At 48.9% G+C, this 22873-nt stretch overlaps 9 protein-coding genes across 9 annotated transcripts; 4 read left to right on the top strand and 5 right to left on the bottom strand.

Moving 5' to 3' along the window:
• Positions 1-267: 267 nt before the first annotated feature.
• Positions 268-2215, top strand: MGYG_08060 (T-complex protein 1 subunit gamma; the record flags this gene model as incomplete). Its single annotated transcript, XM_003169839.1, has 6 exons — positions 268-292; positions 363-429; positions 503-711; positions 776-1366; positions 1429-2066; positions 2129-2215. 6 exons carry the CDS (start codon positions 268-270, stop codon positions 2213-2215), a joined length of 1617 nt encoding a protein of 538 aa, XP_003169887.1.
• A 204-nt stretch (positions 2216-2419) lies between these two features.
• On the bottom strand, positions 2420-3004 carry MGYG_08061 (hypothetical protein; the record flags this gene model as incomplete). The annotated part of the gene is made up of 1 exon (XM_003169840.1): positions 2420-3004. One exon carries the CDS (start codon positions 3002-3004, stop codon positions 2420-2422), a length of 585 nt encoding a protein of 194 aa, XP_003169888.1.
• A 725-nt stretch (positions 3005-3729) lies between these two features.
• MGYG_08062 (hypothetical protein) lies at positions 3730-5010 on the top strand (the record flags this gene model as incomplete). The annotated part of the gene is made up of 4 exons (XM_003169841.1): positions 3730-3998; positions 4056-4224; positions 4276-4335; positions 4390-5010. The coding sequence occupies 4 exons, from the start codon at positions 3730-3732 to the stop codon at positions 5008-5010; spliced, it is 1119 nt and encodes a 372-aa protein (XP_003169889.1).
• A 351-nt stretch (positions 5011-5361) lies between these two features.
• On the top strand, positions 5362-8018 carry MGYG_08063 (kinesin family protein; the record flags this gene model as incomplete). The annotated part of the gene is made up of 6 exons (XM_003169842.1): positions 5362-5703; positions 5762-6731; positions 6792-6919; positions 6983-7519; positions 7572-7632; positions 7690-8018. The coding sequence occupies 6 exons, from the start codon at positions 5362-5364 to the stop codon at positions 8016-8018; spliced, it is 2367 nt and encodes a 788-aa protein (XP_003169890.1).
• A 384-nt stretch (positions 8019-8402) lies between these two features.
• Positions 8403-14718, bottom strand: MGYG_08064 (hypothetical protein; the record flags this gene model as incomplete). The annotated part of the gene is made up of 5 exons (XM_003169843.1): positions 8403-9524; positions 9579-9878; positions 9934-10089; positions 10158-10383; positions 10439-14718. The coding sequence occupies 5 exons, from the start codon at positions 14716-14718 to the stop codon at positions 8403-8405; spliced, it is 6084 nt and encodes a 2027-aa protein (XP_003169891.1).
• Positions 14719-15228: 510 nt separating this feature from the next.
• MGYG_08065 (bud site selection protein 7) lies at positions 15229-17772 on the top strand (the record flags this gene model as incomplete). Its single annotated transcript, XM_003169844.1, has 7 exons — positions 15229-15251; positions 15366-15498; positions 15574-15698; positions 15772-16052; positions 16127-17097; positions 17165-17533; positions 17605-17772. The coding sequence occupies 7 exons, from the start codon at positions 15229-15231 to the stop codon at positions 17770-17772; spliced, it is 2070 nt and encodes a 689-aa protein (XP_003169892.1).
• Positions 17773-18255: 483 nt separating this feature from the next.
• On the bottom strand, positions 18256-18867 carry MGYG_08066 (hypothetical protein; the record flags this gene model as incomplete). Its single annotated transcript, XM_003169845.1, has 3 exons — positions 18256-18524; positions 18628-18707; positions 18776-18867. 3 exons carry the CDS (start codon positions 18865-18867, stop codon positions 18256-18258), a joined length of 441 nt encoding a protein of 146 aa, XP_003169893.1.
• A 1220-nt stretch (positions 18868-20087) lies between these two features.
• Positions 20088-21920, bottom strand: MGYG_09184 (hypothetical protein; the record flags this gene model as incomplete). Its single annotated transcript, XM_003169846.1, has 2 exons — positions 20088-21541; positions 21608-21920. The coding sequence occupies 2 exons, from the start codon at positions 21918-21920 to the stop codon at positions 20088-20090; spliced, it is 1767 nt and encodes a 588-aa protein (XP_003169894.1).
• Positions 21921-22082: 162 nt separating this feature from the next.
• On the bottom strand, positions 22083-22858 carry MGYG_09185 (hypothetical protein; the record flags this gene model as incomplete). The annotated part of the gene is made up of 2 exons (XM_003169847.1): positions 22083-22479; positions 22536-22858. Coding segments are annotated over 2 exons (720 nt in total), but the record flags the coding sequence as incomplete, so codon positions are not given.
• Positions 22859-22873: the final 15 nt, after the last annotated feature.

Raw genomic sequence — 22873 nt, forward strand, 5'->3', positions numbered from 1 at the left:
AGTAAAAGGCGCTAGTCTACTTTAGGGCTAGTGCGGGATCCCTCCCACATGAAGCTTTTCTATGCAAAAAGCGAGAGTCGAAAGTTGATATCAAAGGAAGAGACGAAGACGACGAAGACAAAAGCTCCAGCACTTCTAGAGAACTGCGCCGTGGGAGCTGTCTTGTGGCCGTGACCGCTTAGTTGTTTACTTACCTCTTCTGAGAGCTGTTCCTCTCTCTTTATTTTTCCCTATTCTCCTTTTAATCGAAGCTCACTGTTGCCCAAGATGCAGGCCCCCGTGGTTGTTATGAGTACGTCCAATTACCCCCAGGCCTCAGCAGCCAGCCTTCTCTTGTACCGTTTGCTAATATCAAACTCTAGATACCCAGAATGAAGGGAGACAGATTGGCCGGAAGGCACAGATGTCAAATATCACAGCTGCCAAAACGTGAGGAAGCCTGCTGCGAACCCCTCTATATACGAATATACGGTGGACTAAACAAAAAGGGGGAAACATGTAGTGTTGCCGATATTATCCGATCATGTTTGGGACCAAAAGCTATGCTTAAGATGCTTCTTGACCCCATGGGTGGAATTGTCTTGACCAACGATGGTCATGCAATTCTTCGAGAGATCGAGGTCGCCCACCCCGCCGCAAAGAGTATGATTGAGCTGAGCCGGACACAAGATGAAGAAGTCGGCGATGGAACTACGACTGTTATCGTGCTAGGTAATTCCTCTCCACGACGTTTGTCACGGCCTTAGAGCTGCGCTAACGGTCTTGTTCCTTGTAGCCGGAGAAATTCTAGCGCATGCGCTTCCCCAGCTCGAACGCAACATCCACCCTGTTCTTATAATCTCTGCCTTCAAGCGAGCCCTTTCTGACGCCCTTGCCATAATTGAGGAAATATCCCTGCCAGTTGAAGTGGATGATGACAAGGCCATGTACAGTCTGATACAGTCCTCGATTGGTACTAAATTCGTCTCCCGCTGGTCAGAACTTATGTGCGGCTTAGCCCTGAAGGCTGTGCGAACCGTATCTCTTGATAACGGCAGTGGCAGGAAGGAAGTTGATATTAAACGATATGCGCGTGTTGAGAAGATTCCCGGCGGCCAGATCGAGGACAGTGAGGTTATAGACGGTGTCATTATCAATAAGGATATCACCCACCCCAAGATGCGAAGAAGGATAGAAAACCCAAGAATCATCCTTCTTGACTGTCCTCTGGAGTATAAGAAGGGAGAATCGCAGACCAACATTGAAGTTAGCAAGGAGGATGATTGGAATAAGATTCTACAGATCGAAGAAGAGCAGGTCAAGCGCATGTGCGATGCCATCCTTGCTCTTAAGCCTGACTTGGTCATCACCGAGAAGGGTGTCTCCGGTAAGATATTCTTCCTCAATAATAGGTTTGACCCTAAGGTTGACATAACTAACTTCTCCTAGATCTGGCGCAACATTTCCTAGTTAAGCAAAATGTCACTGCTCTTCGACGTGTGCGAAAGATGGACAACAACCGCATTGCCCGTGCTACCGGAGCTACCATCGTCAACCGTGTTGACGATCTCCAGGAGTCTGACATTGGAACCCAGTGTGGTCTCTTCGAGATCGAAAAGATCGGCGACGAGTACTTCTCGTTCCTGAGAAAGTGCAAGAACCCCAAGGCGTGCAGCATTATCCTCAGAGGCCCATCCAAGGACATCCTTAACGAAGTCGAGCGAAACCTGCAAGACGCCATGTCCGTGGCCAGAAATGTTATTTACCATCCTCGTTTATCCCCCGGTGGAGGTGCCACCGAGATGGCCGTCTCCGTCAAACTTGCTAACCTAGCCAAGTCGGTTGAAGGCGTCCAGCAATGGCCTTACAAGGCCGTGGCTGATGCAATGGAGGTCATACCGCGAACCTTGGTCCAGAACTCTGGTGCCAACCCGATCCAGGTCCTCACTGCTTTGAGAGCCAAGCATGTCGAAGGCCGCTCCACCTGGGGCATCGACGGTGACACCGGAAAGCTCGTCGACATGAAGGAGTACGGTGTATGGGAGCCTGAGGCCGTCAAACTGCAGAGCGTTAAGACCGCTATTGAGGTAATTAATTCACTGTCCCCAGTGCTTGCATCGATTACTAACATGTCCTTCTTTTCCGTTAGTCTGCTTGCCTGCTGCTGCGTGTTGATGACATCTGCAGTGCTAAATCCCTTAACGCAGCAGCCAACATGGGAGGCGGTGAAGAGTAAACGGTCGGGATTCTTTCATAATTGGGAAATGCCGATCTGGCGCATAAAACTGCTGTCAATACATAATGCAAGAAAAATATTAAAAGGGATAGAGAAATCAATTGGCCGCATGCATGTGCATTGCCGTGTCAAAATCACAGTAAATTTCGCCTGGGTATCATATCATCTCTTTATAGTACAACGCCACCCATCTAGACCGGCGTATCATTCCTCGTCATGTATAATGACGCCAGAAACTTCGCCGTTTTCGTGTCCATCTCCGTTAACCCCTGGCGCAGCAGCGTCTCCATCAGCCGTGCCGTCCTTGACAGCCCCATCCACAGCACCATTTCCTCCGTCCTCGTCACCACCACCACTCTTCCCCTTCTTCCCTTTCCCTTTCTTCCTCTTCTCTCTCTTCCTCCTATTCTTCTCCGTCTTCTCCTCGTCCTTTCGCCTAGCTTCTTCCCTAGCGTTATTGAACTCAATCTCGTCCTTCTCCTTCTTCAACTCTTCATCCATAAGCTTTATCCTCTCATACTCCCGCCTTCTACTAGCCTTGTAGACATGGAACTCTCCCGATCCCGCTCCGGCAGAGGATCCCTGGACATTCGCTATTATTTCCGGTGGTGGAGCGAGGGTCTTTGGTTTTGATGGTTCTGGTAGCCTGAGTTCCTTTGAGGGGTCTTTGAAGAGCGTTTTTATTTCATGGGCTTGCTCTGAAAGGGGGGTAAGAGCTCGTCGTTTCGTGGGGCGTTTGCTTCGGGGATCTTGACTTGTGGGAATGGATTCTGGGATCGGTTCTGACATCGTGGCTATGTCTAGCAGCTGTTTGATAGTTTGGTATCTCCCTCTTTTTGGCTGTATGTATGTCCCAAAGTAACGCGTAATCGCCTGAAAAATTGATTTGCGATATTACTCCGTGTATTCCAAGTAAACCACTTGTCTCGTCCTAGGTTAAGGAAGAAGTTGAGGTTGTTACTTTTGACTTGATCCTTTTTCTCTTCTTTTCCTTCGTCTTCGTCAAAGGCCGAATTTCATATCACGTGATATTTTTAACAAAATATTCGTACTCGCACGGCTCAATATATTAATTCTTGATAAAGGATGAGACAAATCAGATAAATATAGATTTGGTAGTAAATTATGTGAAACATCACTAGTTAGCTAGTTACCTAGGTATCCTTGATTTTTCCATGAGCAAGAGAAATTCGTGGTTGTGGCTATATACGAGTCAACCATGGTGTCAAAAGCACCATACCATAGGCGTATTCGACGAGTAGCTAGTTAAATGCTGTATTGCACAATCCCATACATCTAAACCACAAGAAATGACTTGTTCATACATTCAAATCTTCGATATTGAATAGGCGAGCGGGTGTAATATTCACAAGGGTTGCAGCTATACATCCATCGAGCCCTAAATGTTGGTCGCAAAACAAGAAAGAAACCAACTTCGCACTCCCTTGCAACATCTTACCGTCTACATCACCACGGCTTGCACTTGTATTGTGTCTTTGGGTTTGTAGATCAGTATGCCGACCTATCGTATTGGTGAGTGGACATTTATCATTTCTATCTCGATACTTGAACTGTTTGGTTTCAAGCTATATGCGACGCGCCGTGACGCGACCCCAAATTGCCATACTAACATCGAGTCACCACTAGAGCTGGCCAGTACTGGCAGGGCAGGCTGCAAGAATAAAGAATGCCAGGAGAAAAAAGAGAAGATTCTCAAGGGAGAGCTGAGACTGGGTACCTTCGTTGACACCGAGCAGTTCCAAAGTTGGGCGTGGAAGCATTGGTAAGCTGTATTTTCTACTGTGTTCGCGTGGAATATATATCTAATCTGTGATACTAGGGGCTGTGTCACTCCGAGACAAATTGCAAGTATCCAGGAGATTGTTGATGAGAATGGAGACCGTGACATGACGCTCCTGGATGGCTACGACGAGATCCCAGCCGAGAGCCAGAAGAAAGTCGCCGATGCCGTTGAACAAGGCCACGTCGATGATGAGGACTGGAAGGGTGTATGATTTTCATTTGCCCTATACGTCGTTCATTTTATTGATGTATCATAGGACGTGGAGGTGAACCGGCCCGGGAAGATCGGGTTTCGAGTGAGAGCATCCAAGAAGAAGGTAGACATAACCAGGTCCCTCCAAATATGGATTTATATACTTACTGCTGGGTAGAACCAAAAGGATGATGAAGATGATAATGAAGAGGACAAAAAGAAGAAGGGTGACAAGACGAAAAAGACGCCCAAGCAGCAGAAAGCCAAAAAAAGGGAGATGGATGAAGCTGATGACGTCGAGGAGCCAGCCACTAAAAGGGCGAAAACAACTGCCAAAGCAGGTACGAAAAAGGCCAAGGTAGAGAAGGCCAAACCACAGGATGACGCAGAACCTGAGGTAGAGGAAGAAGTCAAGGACGAGGCAGCAGAAGAGAAAAAGCCTAGAAAGTCCAAAGCCAAGGAGGAGAAGAAAGCTGTTGCTAAAGACGACAAGAAAAAGGAGGGAAAGAAGGTCAAGGGGAAGGAGGAGGAGGAGAAGGAGAAGGAGACGAAGGCAAAGGCAAAGGCGAAGAAAGATGATACCAAAGCCACCAAGGAGAAAAGGGAGACTGTGAGGAAGGATACCAAGGAAAAGGCGAAGAAAGAGACTAAGTCGAAAAAGGATGCGAAAGAAGAGGAAAAGCCAGAGATGAAAGAGAAGAAGCCAGCTGCAAAGACATCGAAACAGACGGCGGACAAGGATGCACCAACCCGTCGAACGAGCGGAAGGGTGACACGCTCTAGAGGCACTACTACCTAAAAATCCCTGCACCAGATGTTCCTCCCCCCTTCATTTCCACCGTGTTGTAACTTTTATAATAGTTTAATCAACCGTCTTTCTTGTTCTTTATTGGTAAGGCTGCGTAATCTTAGCTTTTATATGCACCATCGCGCCTATTTCCGCGCTTATCGCCCTCCCGTTGCCCCGGAAACCGCTAGTGTTTCCAGGCGGCTCAACAGTTGCGTCGCGAGCGCCAACTTTTTGATAACTCACAACCACCAAAGCAACTTTTAACGGTCGAGATTGCGTCGCCTCAGAAAAGAAAAGGGGAGGAAAAAAAGAAAAGGACAGCAGACATCTAGGTCGAGTGGAATCTATATATTCGCGGTGATGGAGCGGCCGAAGTCTTCGAGCGGACAGATGTCGCTGTTCCAGGTCTATCTGCGACTGCGCCCGCCGATCCAGGGCAGACATGATGCCAAACAAGAGCCCTTTTTGTCCATTGAGCCTCCTGAGGGCGACGAGCCGTTTCCAACCCACATTACCGTCCAGCCGCCGAACGATGCGAGAAAACGGGCCGTCGAGAAGTTCGCGTTCACGAAGGTGTTCGAGGAGGAAGCTACACAGCTAGATGTCTTTCAGGAGTCTGGCATGCAATCATTGATCAATGCCGTGATTTTGGAAAACAGGGATAGCCTGGTGGCGACGCTGGGAGTTACAGGAAGTGGGAAGGTAGGCTGCAACAGGTTCCTGAGCTAGTGATTTTGATATTGATGGTGTGAATATATAGAGCCATACCATCCTGGGATCCAAGACGCAGCGAGGTATAACGCAGATGTCACTTGATATCATATTTAAGTCGCTTGAAAACACGATACAAGTCCCAGATGATGAAGCAGAGGACCCTCTCCTCGATTCCGTCACCGCATCAGACCCGTCAGAAGCCCAGATTTACTCTGCAGAACATTTTCTAGAGATGATCTACGGAGACGGAGATCGAGGACGAATATCAAGAGCGCAGACACCTATGTCTAGATCTCAGACGCCCATGGTAGGTCACTCATCACAACTCAGCATCTCAGCACAATGGGGGAAGAATACGCATTCAGCACTTGAGCAGATACACCAAAAAGCACAGATATACCCCTTTACATCACAGTCTCTTGGCTATAAAGAGCCGAATTATAAACTTCCCTCCCAACGCCCCTTTTGGAACAGAAATAACCACAACAGTATAGCAAAGAATGTTACTAAACCACATCTCAAGGATTCGTTCATAGGAAGCAGCTCGCGACGCCCACACCTCCCTCGAGTTAGCATACTGCCCCAAGACCCCGACACGAGCAGCATCAAAATCCCCGTTCCCGAAACCGACGAGCATGTTGTCCTAGTGTCGATGTACGAAGTGTATAATGATAGAATCTTCGACCTCCTCTCCCCGGCCAGCCAAGTTAATGGAACCAGAGCTGCTAATAACCAGAAAGACCGCCGACGACCTCTACTTTTCAAATCAACCGAAGGCTCAACAGATCGTAAAGTTGTTGCCGGGTTGCGGAAAGTCGTTTGCTCAACATACGAAGAAGCGCTAATGGTCCTTGAAACAGGCTTGACTGAAAGAAGGGTTACTGGCACAGGAAGTAACAGCGTCAGCTCCAGAAGCCATGGATTCTTCTGCGTTGAAGTTAAGAAGAAGGTCAGGGATAGGAGATATGGTCACGAATCATGGGCCGGACACACCTTCACCATTGTTGATCTTGCAGGTAAGTCGTTTGTCATGTTATAGAGGCAGGTATAATAGATAAGCTAACCGTCACTGTAAGGCTCCGAGCGAGCGAGAAACGCAAAAACCGCCGGAGCAACGCTTGCGGAAGCAGGTAAAATTAACGAGAGTCTGATGTACCTTGGTCAATGTCTGCAGATGCGGTCTGATATCCAAGATGGCAACAAGGTGAGCTCCAAGTTCAACTGTTTTATATCTACGCTGGAACCAACCTAATCTTGAAATATATAGGCACTCGTACCATTCAGACAGTGTAAACTGACAGAGCTCCTGTTTTCAAACTCATTCCCATCACCAAATAATTCATCGAATTCACAACCAAGAAATTCCCAAAGGGCTGTCATGCTAGTAATGGCTGACCCCCTTGGTGATTTCAATGCAACGTCCCAAATGCTGCGGTATTCTGCCCTCGCCAAGGAGGTTACCGTTCCAAGAATTCCATCTATAACGAGCACAATACTATCTGCTCCTCCTAGCTCAACAACGCAAAAACCTAGCCCTGGTACCTCTAGTAAGGCTCAAGCCGCTTATGCAGATCAGCTAGAACTCGCGGCCTTGGAAATTGCACAGATAAGTGACGAATATGAAGCACTTGCTGTTAGGTTCTCTGAGGAACAAGCCCTGAGGATCGAGGCGGAGTTCAAGCTCAAAGCTGCTGAAGAGAGATGTTTGCTCATCGAACAGGATGTTCGGGAGGAATGCTGGGCTGAGATGGAGGAGCGCATGGACGAAGAGAAGCGACGGTGGCAAGCAGCTTTAGATGAACAGGTAATGTTCCGTTTCCTTGCTTTGCACCAACATATACTAATGCCCAATCTAGACTTCTCGAAATGAGGACCATCTAGATATGAAAATTGACATTCTTTCCCGTGGTATCAAGAGTAAGTATACCACTTCTTGTTATATTTGCGTCGGAATCATAGCTAACGCCCCAAAAGTACACGAAGACCCTGCGCCAGATTCAGCCGAAAAAATAGACGAATTAGAATCCGAAAATGACGCGCTACGGCGCAAAATAGAGCAGCTCGAAAGAGAGCTTCATTCTAGATCTCCAACTAAGAAAACTAGATCCAAGAAAAACACTATACCCGGTCGATATGATTCCATGGATTATAGCTTCATTCCCGCTAATGAAAGTAATATTGAGAATTCCCAGCTGGACATGAAGAAGCTCAATATGAAGTCTAGCCCCCTTTCACAGTCCGGCAAACCGAAAAGGTTGACTACCCGTCAATGGGACCTAGCTCCTGAAGGCGCATATGATTAAACTAGGACCTCCTGGGCTGTTATTTTACGACTTACGATTCTCTATTTGTTTCATGTATACCCCCTTCACAGTTTTACTGGATTTTAATATGGGTTCTTGGAAATATTGATAAATAGGGGAAGGACTGCTATGCGGTTGCACAAATTTCTATGGATAATATTAGCTACAGAAGCTTTTAATAATTGACATCGAATATACTGATATAACCTCCCAGGATGACCTAGACCAATGCTATAAGAAAGATGGCATTATGACGCCATAGGCATGCCACAAAGGAGATAGTATATAAAAGATAGTATATATGAAGAACGCTTTGCTCGCCAACGGGAAAAATCAGAAAGTCATCAATCAGTATATGATACAATTGTGATAAATGGGCTGCCATCAATCTTCTGGCAGCTCCTCTGTGTCGGATCCATCATCTCCAACCTCCACCTCTTCGTCTATTTCCATTTTGGTATCTGGTACGGATGATGGGGCAGGAATCGAATCATTGTCTCCGCCGTCCCCGCTGGTAACAGTTGATAGTTCCGACCCTGGTTTTGGGGATGGCATGCGGGCTCTCAGGAGATGCTGGAATATAGAGCTGGAAGGCTTCATAGCGTCCCCTGAGGCTGTTTCGGTCTCAAGCTCACTGAGACCACTCTCTTCCTCTGTGGTATCGTGGACACTGTGATCAGGAACAGAGGCTTCCTTATCATCAACATTATCTCCCTCTTTGCCCTCTTCTTCGGGGTTCTCCTCTCTCTCCTCTTCGATATCTTCACCTTCTTTTCCCTCCTCTTCCTCATTATCCTCCCCATCCTTTTCGTCCTCTTCATTATCTTCTCCTTCCTTCTCTTCCTCCTCATTATTTTCTTCCTCTTTTTCGTCTTCATCTTTCCCGTCCTTGTCTTCTATGCTGTCACCTTCTTTCTCTCCCTTGCTATCGCCCTGAGCATCTTCAGTAGTAGTACCGTCACCGGTGTTTTCTTCGGCAGCCTGGCGCTCTGCCTGAGCTTGCTTGGCTTCATCCTCAGCGGCCTTTGCAGGTTTAGGCGCAGGCCGTGGGGCTTTAGCGGCAATGGCATCAGCCTTTTTCTGCACTTCTTTCCTTGTCACCCCTTTTGCTCGAGGCCTGGTTGCCGGTTGCGCTGAAGTAGTGGTTGGGGGCGTTTCTGCGCCATCGGCAGATTCACCCGTCATAAGCAAGTGGTCTACCTTCATTCGCTCCCGGTTTTCCTCTCCAGCAACCTGCTCAACGAACTGTGGTAGCGTCTTCTCATATAGCTGGGCATATATATCGGCAACTAGATCATCAAACATGCCTGACTTGATAACTGTTCCATTCAGCTTTTTCAGTTCAACGGCATCGCGTAACAACTCGATTGTTGGAATGTCTTCCTTAGCCGGATTTTGACACCAGGTATCCAAACGGCCAGAGTAGAGAGTAAACTCATCAAGGCTAACTCCTTTGAAGACAGCATCTTCTTTTCCCTCCGATATATTACCTGCACGTCGAAGCAACTACATGCTTGTCAGTCTATTTGATCACAGTGTGCACTTGGGATATTTGTTTACCTTAATGTATGTTATACACGTATCTTCCCAGAGCTTAGGAAAATTCAGATAATCGTTGACTTTTCGCCTCACACGACGGACTAACATGTCCAGGTTTGCACGATCATCAAGTTGGTCCAAAAGCTGTACAAAAAAGTAGACGTATCGTGTAGTATAGACGAAATGTCTTCCAGCTCTTTCGTTTTCCGGACGCCAGACCTGTACAGTCATAGTCTTCGTGAAGATGTGCTGGGTAAGATCATTTTTCGCTGCTATCGCAGCCTCCTTGTCTTTGGAGTCATCGTAAATTATATGAGCAGCCTACATAAAGGATTAGCAATGTGACATAGCATAAGTATTGTGAGATAAAACAAACCCTTGCAACGATACGATGGTGCCAATTGGACTTATCTGCATTTTGAAGCTGCTTTAGGACTCCCAGAATGAACGGTTTCCAAGACTCCAAGTCCGTAGCCGGTGATAACCCTTTAGCCCATGTGGTTGTAAGTAACTTCTCGCTGGCATCCTTCGGCTGTTGGTTGCATTAGTTAGTCAATGACATAAATGGTACTAAAAAAGAATTATATGTTTCTGACTTACTTCGAGGTCACCGCGCCGCACAAGTTTATGGGTAATTGAGACGAGTTTAAAATGAGGTTCCAGGATCGGTTCTGACGCCCGACCATCTTTCTTCTTTGGGAGGGCATCAATAGCATCCGTCAAGGAGTCTAGGATATCCAAAGGTTCGATGGTTTTGTATCGTTTCTTGAGAGGATCATTACTGCAGTACATTTTCCACAGACACTTGCTGAACATGAAGTGGTTCCTAGGACAAGTTGTAAGCATAATACATACAGATGGTGTATGGAGTCAAAACTTACTTCCAGTTCATCGGGCATTCCTTCGTTGCCTTACGGAAGAGGTAGCTAGCAAAGTACCAGGCAGAAAACGGTTTCATGGAACTAAATGGCTTTCCCTCGTACATCCTTTGATCTGCACCACTGCTGTAGTGCCTCATGAATGGAGATACATCAAATGCACCCATCGATAAAGGCTCCCTCGTTGATGCATAGACACGAAGTCCGAATTCCGTATATAATTCAGACACCTGCTTCTTTTCGTCAGGCTTCAAATCACCCGTTTGAACAGCAGTTGCAACAGCCATAGAATACGCGTGTATAGCTCTTCGTTCCACAGTTGCAAGATCTTCTCGGTCATTGTTAAGTTTTTCTGCAGACCAGGCAATTTCCTCTTCAAGTCGTAGGTCATACACCTGAGCAAGCTGATACCACGTTTCCCACCGATCCTTGCCATGTTCCAAGTCATGGCGGAAAAGGGTAGCGGCGAGATCTAGGTCGTCTGTCGGTGTGGGTCCTACTTTCTTTAGAGATCGGAATTTGGCGAGCGCTGCGGAGCCCAGGAAGGTAAACCAGCCTTTATCGGCAAGGTCAGCGCTCTTGGAATAAACAGGAATCATTGATAGTCCAGTGACACCCTGTACACAGCGGAAAAGATCTAGCGGGTTTATTGGAGTTTTCAAGAATCTAGATAAGATTCTCTTGTTGAGAGGGGTGGAAACCTCCGACTTGCCCATCAATCCTATTTGCCTTTGAAGCGCATCAACAGTCGTTTTTAGATCCGATTTCAAATAATCTTTGATGTCCATTCGCTTCGTCTGAGAAATAGTAAAGTCAACCAACTTCAGAGCTATTTCCTGATCGAGAGGCTCGTATTGACAGCCGTGGTCAAATGAAACATCCAGGTGAGGTGAGAATTTGAACTTGTATAGGTCGTACAGCACTTGAGCAAGGTCGTCTTCATAAACGTCATCGGTTTCTAAAATCAAGAGTTCATCCCTCATGAGTTTAACGAATAGATTCTTTGGGTATTTGCAATATGAGCGAAGTCCAAGTGCGTTGTGAACAGATCGTAAGAAGTGTATGCGGTCGTCCAAGGGGGTATCGAATAATTCTTTGTTCTGGCCAATACCTTCTCTTAAAAGTGTATATTGCACCATCCATATCTTTACAAATAAACTGCGAAGCTTCTCTTTGAACTGTTCCAAGGTCTTTGCGGTGGACGCAGGCCGAACATCAACCGGTGTTATTTGGCCAACACGAACCCCGTCTTCATAAAAAGCGAAAGACTGTAGAAGTCTAGATAGGCGGGCAAGTGAGGACATAGACATTTGGAGATGGGCCCAGTCGAAACATTCGAAAGAAACCTCCGAGTGATTAACTACCCTCCTCATCACACTGGTAAGTATGTCATCAGCTAGTTTTAGCCATTTCAGCAGGCTAGATCGCCGCTCATTCGCAGGAAGATCCATCCTGGCTGGGCGATTCAGCTCCTGAATGACGGTTTCCAGTGCTCGGAAATGACAAGAGACAACCTTTGTCGGATAGTCGATGGAATCATAGGCCTCACGAAGGCGGCGCCAAAGGAACAATTTGAGAGTCGCATCACCCTGATCAAGGAATGCTATCAAGTTCTGGACTGTTGTGGATGGCTCAACATTTTCAGATACGTCACCATTTTCGTCCATATACCGCACAGCGGACGGGTCTACCACAGGCTCAATGGTTTCAATCAGATGTACGGCGTCATCTTTTCCGGAGCCAAATATGTCGGTGAAGAAGCCCATGGCTTTAAGGCGGGATACCTCTTGGTCAATTGCAGATGTAGATATCTCTGGCATTGTGTTATTATTTGCCAGGGTTATAACCGGGTCTCCTAGCGATATTAGAGCACGTCGAATATCACTTAGGCATGTAAGGACATATTCTCCATCCTGATCGTCTAGCATATTTTCATGGAAAGTGGTGGCCCATAAATGCCTTAGAACAATCGCAGTCTGTCGATTGTCCACGGCACATAGGTCAAGGTAATAGCAAATGTAACCGCGCGTAAGTGCCCTCCATCTGTTGAGCCTATCTTGCTGTAAAACGATAGCTTCCCGATCTTTCTCTTTTTGACAGATAATTGAGTCATATATGTCCAGATGCAGCTCATAAATGCTTTGGGACATTTCCACAGCGGTAAGATCATCTGGTGTGAAGGAATATGGCCTTTCGTGCGCATGCGAGAGAATCCTTCTTTCTAGGTTCAAAGCGAATTCCCTCAGTCTAGCGTAGACAAATCCATCAAACTGAAGCAGTATCTGGGTAAGGGTGTCCCTCACGCTTTGCGGCATTCGTTGCGTTGCATAGTTGGAGTCCGTTACAGCGGATAAGTCATGCCCGAGAGAATGCAGGTCGGGTTTAAGATACTTCTCTAACCACTTGAAGGCAACCTCTTGCATGATTAGATTGCTAGCATTGATGCTATCTGCAAACTGCTCCAAGCCTTCGTTATCGATGAAATCCGACTCCTGTTCTGCCTTTGCTCCAACTTGTTTCGAGTGCTCAAGGAAGACACTAAAGCCAGATTTCTTCGCTCCCTTTAGACCATCCTGGGTATCTGCAAATATATCACTATGCAGCGCTATCTTTCCAAAGGCATCATTCCAGTTTTCAACAATATACCTCAAATCGCGTATAGCCAAGGATTCAGAAGTGGTTTCCGTGGCATCGTGTTCAGGCTCAGCGATAGCAATAATCTGCTTTATTTGGTCGATACTACCAAGCTCTTCGACACCAAACTTTGACAGCAGGCCGCTGGCGGTGCTAAACATCCACTCATCTGCGTGGGTGTAGACCTCGAGCCTGTCTTCAAAATATCTTGTCTGGTCAAAAATAACCTCCTCTGGTTGTGCCTGTGTATCGGCAATCGACTCTCGTGCCCGGATACGTTTGCTCTTTGTCCTTACCCCGTCTGTTTGTTCTTCATTGACTATTGAGGCCGAAGAGCGTTTCCGTGTCTGAGGACCAGGCCGCGTTTCCTCCTCATCCGCTAGCTCGTTTGACTTTTCAGCCTCCTCTTGGTCTTTGTCGACAGTATTTTCATCTTCCTTTTCTTTGCTGGTGTCATCCTGAGCATCTTCAGCAGCATTTTCATCAACTTTCTCCTCAGTTTTGGGCTCCGTGTCTTCACCTTCTTGGGCAGTGTCTTTCATTTCACTATCTTTAGCAGTAGATCCCTCCACGTTTGGCATGGATTTTGACTCTGTTTCGCCCATATCTATTGATGCAGAGCTTTTGTGCTTGGACGGCCTTCGACCCTGAATAATTGGGAGAGTTGCTGCAGGAGATGCCATCGTGATATCTGAATCTGGTAGACAAATCTGCAGGCTTCCCAGTACTTCTGCAGTGCCCTTATCAGAACCATCTTCTTTGTTTAGTAACTCAAGAATCTTTTCCCCCAGAGCAGCCCATGAGTTGGTGGCTGGAGTGATGGTATGGCGTTTAATCGCAGGAAGAGCAAGTCCGCAGGAAATAGAATTCCCATTCAGCTGCTTCAAGGCGGAAGGGAGATAGGGAAACGGATCTATCTGTCGCTGCAAAAAGTTAAGTAGAGCCTTCCTTGGCTGTTTCTGCGGAAGCTGTGCGAGTGATAGAGGGTCGTGCAGAGCAGTGAAGAATTTCCGTAGATCGCCAACTGTGCCGGCTTGTTCAATGCCAAGCTGTTCAAATCCATCGTCGATGCCGTCTCCGTTTCCTTCAAAAACGCTCTCCAAGCAGAATCTTGAGATCCGGTGACTCCTCAGGGCGTCTCCGACCCTGCCACACTTCCTCCACAGCTCAAGGTCAGAGTCATCCCGCTCCAGTGCATCCGCAAAGTGTCTTATAGCGGATTCGGTGGAAGAAGCCGTGTCAGCCAAGTCTCCTCCTTGCTCCCAGGCATACCGAACCGTGTCAAGCAAGAACTGGCCGTAATTCTTGTATGACAGGTAGAGCGTTTGTGGCAAGGCGCTGGCCGCAGTCTCTGTCTCTTCCACGGCAGCAACCGATACAGCCGATGGCTCATCAACTTCTTCTATGAATTCATCCTCTGATACATCTGCTCCGAGATCTGTGTATTGCGGTAACTTGAATATCTCTGACTTGAAGAGCGCGTCATATGCCTCTGCGGCTTCTTTGTAGTGCTTGGGTCCCAGTGAGTGGAGTTTGAGGGCAGTCTGGTATAACTTGAGGGCCTCTTCTATCTGAATCTCGCGCGTATCATCAACCTCCTCCTCCGGGGTGTCGTCGGCCTCTATGTTCAGCGCTGCGAAAGTAGACATGGCCGGTGATCCACTGAGATATAATAGGCCCAGCCCAGCACTTCCAGGGTATAAAACGGCAGCAAAACCCAAGTCCGACGCCGATGAAGAAGCTATGCTAGAGACCAAAAATCTGTCTTCTACCGCAGAATCATCCGCATCGAAGCTGTTTGATGGACGTTGTTGGTTGTAGATGCGAAGCCAGCGCAGGAGAAGAGTGAAGCTCGGAGGTCGCGAACTTCCCGATCAGGCATGGCGCGAGATGCGTGAATGCGTAACTAGAGACAAAAGACAAAAAGCACTGCCTCTTCTTCCGCCTGCAGGGAAGTAAATAACTAACTAGCAACCAACAACCAACAACCAACGACGTCTCCTGCGCAGCCAGCTTCACTATGTCTTTTTAATTTAATATCCTGCTCGGGAAGAAGCATTCAATTCTGCCATTCAAAGCGCTGCTCCCTTCTTTTTTTGTCTTCTAGTTTAACTAGAGCTGCTCCTCTTTAGGGGTGGGCGAGCGATAGTCGACTAACTATGGTTTCGCCAGCTGCCCCAGAGTAAGTAGTGGCCAGATCTTTACGCCGGTCGAGCCGTTGCTTGTTGCCTTACTATGGAGAGGATTGCTAGAGATAATTGCATGGCCGTATGCTAACTGGAATTGCGTGGAACAGGCTTATCGAGGAAGACGATACGCTCTATTCGTCCATAGATGCCCGCACCGAATCCCTACAGAACCTGAGAGAACTCGGCCCCCCGGATCTCGTTCACCTGGTGAAGCAATCGAAATCTACTCCGAATACGCAGGTTAGATGGCGCCGTTCCTCGTTCGCAACAGCTGTCTTCCGAGCAACTTTGCTAACTGAGCGTCTGGAGCCTTAGACCGGAGTATACCACCATGTCACGGGCATAGATGCGTCTTCGTCAGCCAGTTTAGCAGCCTACGTGAACACTCTTACCTACTCGCCGATTGACAAGCAGCATAAAGTGGTTGCGGGAATATACTGGTATTACATACATCTACCTCTACAGACAGCCCCTCCGGTGTCGATCGATATAAACGGCTAACGTATGGAAAAGCTGCTACAATGCGTTCTCTCATGTGGATATGAGGGTTGAGGTGAAGATCCCAGGCAGCCTGGAGAGCTATTGCATCGACGAACGAGGGGACAAGCGTGTTGCAACCGAAGCATTATGGCTGGAGACATTCGTGTGCGCCGTGCTAAGGTCCTACTCCTATGCGGACGACGGAAGCGGGGATGCTATCAAGAAGATCGTGGGCGTGAGACGGTTCAATCCGATCACCAACACGGAGATGGAACATAAATTCCTCGATGCATCGGAAAGGCTCTTCTTTAATGGTTCGTTAATACTTCAAGCTGCCACAGATTTATTCAACCGGCTAACGACGTTTTCTCCTTTTGCCCGTTTCTAGGCCGACAGCTTAGTTCTGACCCTGAAACCCAAGTCCCCAATACAGTCACCAACCATCTTACCTCCGGTCTTTTAAAGTACATCAATACGACAGGCCGATATGTGTCCGGCATCAATTTGTTCGAGAAACTCCGAGCGCGGGAGGTAGAGGTGTCATCACTTCTTGCACGGGTTCTGATATCCGCCGACGAGGAAGTGCAGGCAGTCCGACTAATGCACGATGCGCTCAAGGATATACCCATGGACTATGCTCTGCTAGACTGCCAGGCTGCGTTCTGCCAGAGTAAAGGTGAACATGAGATGGCACTTGAATGCGCCAAACGCAGCGTGACAGCAGCACCAAGCGAGTTTAGCTCCTGGATCCGGCTGGCGGAGGTATACGTGAGCCTCGAGAAGTGGAATCTAGCTCTGCTGACGCTAAACTCCTGTCCCATGTTCAACTATCAAGATCGAGACTCACCCCGGATGCCTCAGCCAACCCGCATCATCCTCCCCGTGCTTCCCGAGAGCATGCTGGACGAGATTGACGAGGGCCAGCCCAAAGAAGGCACTCCGCATGACATGGTGCACCCTACGCTACGAAAACTGCATGCAGGTAACTATCAGGGGACGTTCCTCAAGGCGTACAACCTGTTGACCAAGATCGCGGCAAACATTGGATGGGACCAGCTTTTGAAGATCCGAAGCGAGGTGTTTGTTATGGAAGAAGAGTACAGGGTTGAACGACAGACGGCAACCCGGCCAGGAAGCACCACTCACAATGCCAGCACGGTAGCCCTACACGACGGCGCAAGTGAGGCTGCCAGGACAACTGACGACGAGGAGGAGGACGATGACGATGACGACGATTCTGAAAATGAAGGGGAAGCCTCTGAGCAGAATGGCAAGCCCAAGAAGCCATCCGAGCACCATGGAATCGAGAAGCCTAACCAGACAGTGGCATCAGAGGTAGTCAAGTCCGGCAACGACGACGTATGTTATTTTCTACAAGCAGTGCAGTGCAATGCAGGGAGAGGTTGAGCTAACAGTTATAATCCAGGAAAACACCAACTCGGCATCTCAGTTCCACAACAAGCGCCTATGCGAGCGCTGGCTCGACAACCTCTTCATGGTTCTGTACGAGGATCTACGCGTGTACACCATCTGGCGCTCCGAGATGGCGCAGTCCCGCCAGCAGTCTCTCGAGTACAAGAAGTCCCCAACAGAGTGGGAGATTCTGGGCGAGCTGGCTGAGCGGCTGCACCATCTGCCCGAGGCCATTGAGGCGTACAAGTACTGTCTGTCCGTACGGTTCTCGCCCAAGGCACTACGGGGCATATTGAAGATGTACGAGCGCCAGAACGATACGAGAGGCATGCTCAACGCGCTGGTCAGGTTGATAGCCTGGCAGTATCGATGGTACTCTGAGGTGCGTTCACGCCTTTTCCCTACTCCTCACATCCTTTCCATAATATAATATTGCCTTGCTAACGTGTACAGTTCTCTCCCGACCTGCTGTATGTCATCCGCAAGCTGATCGAGGAAGAGGGCGCGGTCAAGGTCCGCAGCATCGTACAGGCGACCAACCTGCCGCAACCCATCCTCGATCTCACGCACCAATACTGCCAGCTCTGCGCGACCTTCCGAAGCAGCGGAAGCGACGGTTAGTGCTAGGGACTCCTTGACTTGTGCTGTCTGTATCTGGGTGTGTCTTGTCTATCTGCATTCCATTACATATAAATACCTGCGATGATAACCACTCTCATTGGCCCTGCAGCCTCAGAACAAGTACCTAGCTAGTACTTATAAGCAAATAGCGGCCAGATATCGAACGGCAGAGGAGTGGGGCGATAAATATATAAATATAAAGTAACTTATCAAAATATCATTTCTTTTAAAAGCCGTCCTCGAACGAAAGCTCGTAGTTGGATGTTTTTTATTCTTTCCATCTCATCTCTACTTGAGGCGTTTCTGTCCTGAATATGGATTACACCACGACACGACTTCGCTACAAGAGAAGAAACAACAACAAGATACCCAACCCAGTTCAGTTGCATAAACACTCTCCTATTCCTATTGTCCCTCCTCTATCAGATACATTTCATAAGTAAAACCCGTCCAGGTCCAGTTTTCCCATAGCCAGCCCACTCCTTACTCGTCTTCTTCTTCCTCTTCAACAGCAGCGGCAGCGGCTTTCTTGGCCGAAGAAGCAGGCTTCTCAGCTACTTCATCGTCCTCTTCAGCATCGCCGTCCTTCTCTTCGTCGTCTCCCTCTGCCTCTTCCTCCTCTTCCTCGTCTTTCTCCTCGCCTTGCGCCTGTTCCTCTTCCTCCTCTATTTCATCTGCATCCTCCTCGTCGTCATCTACAGGTGCCTTCTTTGCAGCAGCAGCTCGACCAGTCTTGCGTCGCTTAGCCGATGCTACATCGCAAGTTAGCATGACACACACCTACAGAGACACACAGAAATACAAGCAGAGAGAGAGAGTGTGTGTGTGTGTAAGGGTAGGTAGAGGACGACTCACGCTCTGGTTCCTCAGCAGGCTCCTCGTCCTCGTTCTCCTCTGAATCGTCTTCTCCCTCAAAGTCAGACTCGTCATCGAACCTGAGACCAACGTCAGCATCACTTATTTAACTACCTAACATCCCCCATCTACACGCGCGACAACTTACTCCTCTTCCTCCTCCTCGTCGCTCTGGTCGCTAGGAAGAGCCTGAAGCTCCTCTTCTTCACCGGCTTCCTGTCGTCTCTTGCGCGTGGTCATTGTGAAGTCGTCAATTGAACTGTCCCTTCAAGCTGCGAGGGCGGGATGAGCTATGTATGTCTGAATACGCGAGGCGAGACGGGGCGAGGCTATGCTATCTATCTGTCTGAGTAGTTAGTTATCAAACTCAGATCTATAGAACTCGTCAGCAGAAGCCGTCCACATCAACCATACCTGTCTGAGCAGCAACACGCATGCAAGAGGCGAGTTAGGCAGAGGAAGAGAAGAAGAGAGGAAGAGAAAGAGGGAAAAAGGGAGAAAAGGGACGAAACGCAGCGCGACGAAGGGCGAAGCAAGAGGAAAGTCGGCGGGCGTGACGAGACGTGACGGCGCATCCGCGTATCGGGCGTGACGCTGCCTGGTAATTAAAGCTGGCCTGCGAGCAAGACAGGCCAGTCGATGCAGGATGCCGGGGCTGGGCGATGGGATAATATGATGCGTAAGATAACGACAGGCGGACCGGCTGAGGTAGCTTGGATGTACTCTTGCCGCTGCTGGTGTATGGCAAAGGTACTTTGGAGCGACCTGAGGCTGTCACGGATACCAGAGTGTAATCTATCTTTGTAATCCTGATACGCGTGCATAAGTTACAGGGCAGGACAGCCTGGTAACTAGAGCAAGCTGAGCATACAGGTACACCAGTAGATATTCCTAGCAGTAGATACACTACGAGGTACTCTATAGATAGTTACTTCACTATCTGTTCTCTACGGTTCGGAGATGTCATTCGGCGAGTTAGTTAGGTATATTCGGCAGGTTGGTGGTCGGTGTCTACCAACCTCTAATTGGTAGTAAAAGTAGATTTATTTGGCAACTTTGCATAAAAGCAATAAATTAAGTATCGATAGCAGCACTTTCGTCTGATCTTGCACCAACGCACTGTGATCACAGGCTTCTACCCTATTAATCTCCTTCGTAGAGCACATACGATTCATTCTAGCACATATTTTATCCAAAATACTGGAGTTCCTGCGGTGGTGGGTGTGGACATCTAGTAGTTATGCCATAACTACATGGAGTTGCACCATCTACACAAACACAAATATCAAAAACATCCCACATAGCCTTTGGTAGAGACGTGTACAGCCAACCCAACGAGCAAGTGTGTACTAGTATCCCGTTAGAAGTCCAAATCAAGAAACGGCAGTGGAAGATATGAAGGCCAATCAAGTGCTACATTGCAAGTCCTACATATATACATCAACGCTACAAGAAGATATTTAACCAAGCCAGCCGCCGCCCTTCTCTCTGATCTTCTGCATGTGCATCTCAAACCGCTCCCGACGCCAGCTGCAGGTCCCCCTGTAGTCGCAGGACTGACACTTCCAGGCCTGCGAGACGGGGATGGCGTGGGCAGGGCGTCTGCCGCGCCACCAGTCCAGCCCCTCGAGCAGATACGGGTAGAGCGAGTCTGGGTCGAAGACGAAAGAGCGCGTTCCGAGGGTGATGTAGTTGTTGTCTGCCTGTGACGGGGTAGGCGTGTCTGATTCTGACTCTGATTCTGTTGCTGTCTTTGATTCTGTCTTTGACTCTTCTGTGTCTGTCTCCGTGGGTGGAGGTGATGGCGAGGTTGGCTCTGGTTGAGACATGTATGATACAGTCAGTATAGGCGATAGCAAAGACACCTGTCTCTGCTCATGCTCGTCCTTCGTAGACGTAAGAGTAGATGTAGATTCAGGCCGGAGAAAAGTGAGTCTGAGGTTCTCCTTGAGCAGATCCCACAGATTCGACAGCGAGTTATGGTTCAGCAGCACAGTCAACGAGTCCTGTCTCTGCACACCATCATCGCCATCACCAGCTTCAGACTGACTCGACTGAGACCACGAACAAGCTTCGTTCTCAAAGTAATCGTCATTGATACTCCCGACCTGCGCCAAAAAGGCATCAGACAGCGGCGCATGAGGCTTCAACCCGTACCGTTCCGCAATGTCGAATATGCTGATATCCTCGGACTCTACCAGGCGAGTCAAGAAGTGATAGTAAAGCTGCAGCTGGATGCGCGCGGGCTTGAACGAAGGCGACTCCACGCCCGGCAACCTCGAGCCCCGCCTGGCGTCTTTCGTCTTGACATCAGTGATATACACATTCCCTTCCTCGCTTAGTCTCAACGCCGTTTTCTGCCCGTCTCCTTCAAACATCCATTTGCTACTACCCTCCTTGTCTGTACGAGCCACCACCCGCTTCGTCGAACATACACCAGCGTACTTTCCTACGGCTTTCTGCAATTCCGGCTGCGCACACTCATAGGAGAGACAATCTATGACGCCCGTCACGATCTCTCCATCCACTATCCCCCATACTTCCATCTCGCGCGTTAGGCCTATATCACGCAGCGTGCGGAGGGAGTATATCACGTTCCAGATGCGTAGGGCCCAGGCGTCTTCCTTGGTGAGTACCGTGATAGGTATAGAGGTGTGGACTTCATTCTCGAGCTTCTGGTGTACTACTGTGCCGCGTTTCATGGCTGGAGTGGTGGTTTTGTAGCCGTGTAGTAGGGTATAGGAGTATTGGAGCTCGCACCAGGCGCGGGCGACGAGGTCAGAGACCGAGAGGCCTTTCATGGGTGGTCGTCTGAAGCGTTCGAGGGGGGAGCGAGTATCCTCTCCCTCGTCTCCATCTTTGGATGTACTCTCTCCATCTCTGGACTGTTGTATCTTGTGTTTGTGTCTGTGGCCTGCAGAGCGCTGTTAGTCGAGTTGAGTCAGTCAGTGAGTTCAGTGAAGAAGAGCAGCCGTCTTACCAGTCTGATACTCCGAGTCGCCGCCGCTGGCACTGCTGCCGCTGTCCGGAAGGGAGGCTTCCAGCTCGAGCGCCAGATGCAGGTATGCATGGTCCTCTATATCAGGCACAGGCACAGGCACCTGTATCGCTGTGTCTCTGTCTGCATCTCTTTCTGACTCTCCATCGTTGCTGTCTGTGTCCTTATCGGTGACGGAGGCGATAAGGTCGGAGAGCAGCAGCGCCTCGTCCAGCGAGATATCAGGCTCGGTGTCTTCGCTGCTCTCCGCGCCGCTTGTCCAGCCCCCGAGGAAGTCAAAGGAGGATGAAGACATAGACAGACGCGTGGAGTGGTCGATGCTGCCTGGTTATGTACGTGAACTTGACTTTTATACGGGATATCTAGATACTTTATATATACAACGCCAACCATCTACATCTATACATCTATACCCAGCCCAACCCAAAACATGCACATGTATGCAAGAAGAAATAAATCAAACAGCGACTTTTCCCACCGGCCCAGCTCCCACTTCCTTCTGCTTTTCTCTGGCCCTAACCTCCCTCGCGGCAATCTGGTTCAGCCACGAGAGATACGTCTGCCACCCCAAGGCAATGACTCCCGCGAAGATCGCTCTAAAGGCCGGATCGATGTACAGGAACATAAACGCCGAGACAGCCGGCCATATCTTTGCGCTGTTGACGATGCTGACGGGCAGCGTGACCTGTAGACGCTGGAGGGTCTCCGACCAGCTTGCGCCGGAGAGCAGCGACTGGGCCGAGAAGAAGTAGACGTTGAAGAGCGGCGCGTAGATGACTTGGGAGAGCACGACTTTGGTTGTTATCGAGAGGAACTTGGAGGCGTAGTTGAAGTTGTTGTGCACGAACATGAACCTGTCTGTATTAGTCTTATCTATGCTTAACATAAGGGTAGAAGAGTAGAGATTTACCATGTGTAGCTCGGGATGGCGACGAACCCGCCTATGCTGACATGTCTGAGCGTGCGCAGCGGATCGTATCTGTCGAGTATCCCTAGCTTTTCCTCTTGTGTCTCTGCATCATCTTGGCTATCATTATTATTATCTTGAGTGACCCACGGCACGAGCAGCTGGGCGCTAAGGTCGGAGAAGAGGAAGATGACTACGGTGCTGAAGAACTGGGTCCAGTAGGGCCTCTTCTTCTGCTTGTCGCCGTACCAGCTCAGGGCGCGGCCGAGGGGGATGTCTGGATGCGAGCGACGGCCGTGGGACAGCACAGAGGTCGAAGGAGATGGCTTTGCGAGGGAAGA

Source organism: Nannizzia gypsea, genomic scaffold, assembly GCF_000150975.2.
Source record: "Nannizzia gypsea CBS 118893 supercont1.8 genomic scaffold, whole genome shotgun sequence".
Lineage (NCBI taxonomy): Eukaryota > Fungi > Ascomycota > Eurotiomycetes > Onygenales > Arthrodermataceae > Nannizzia > Nannizzia gypsea.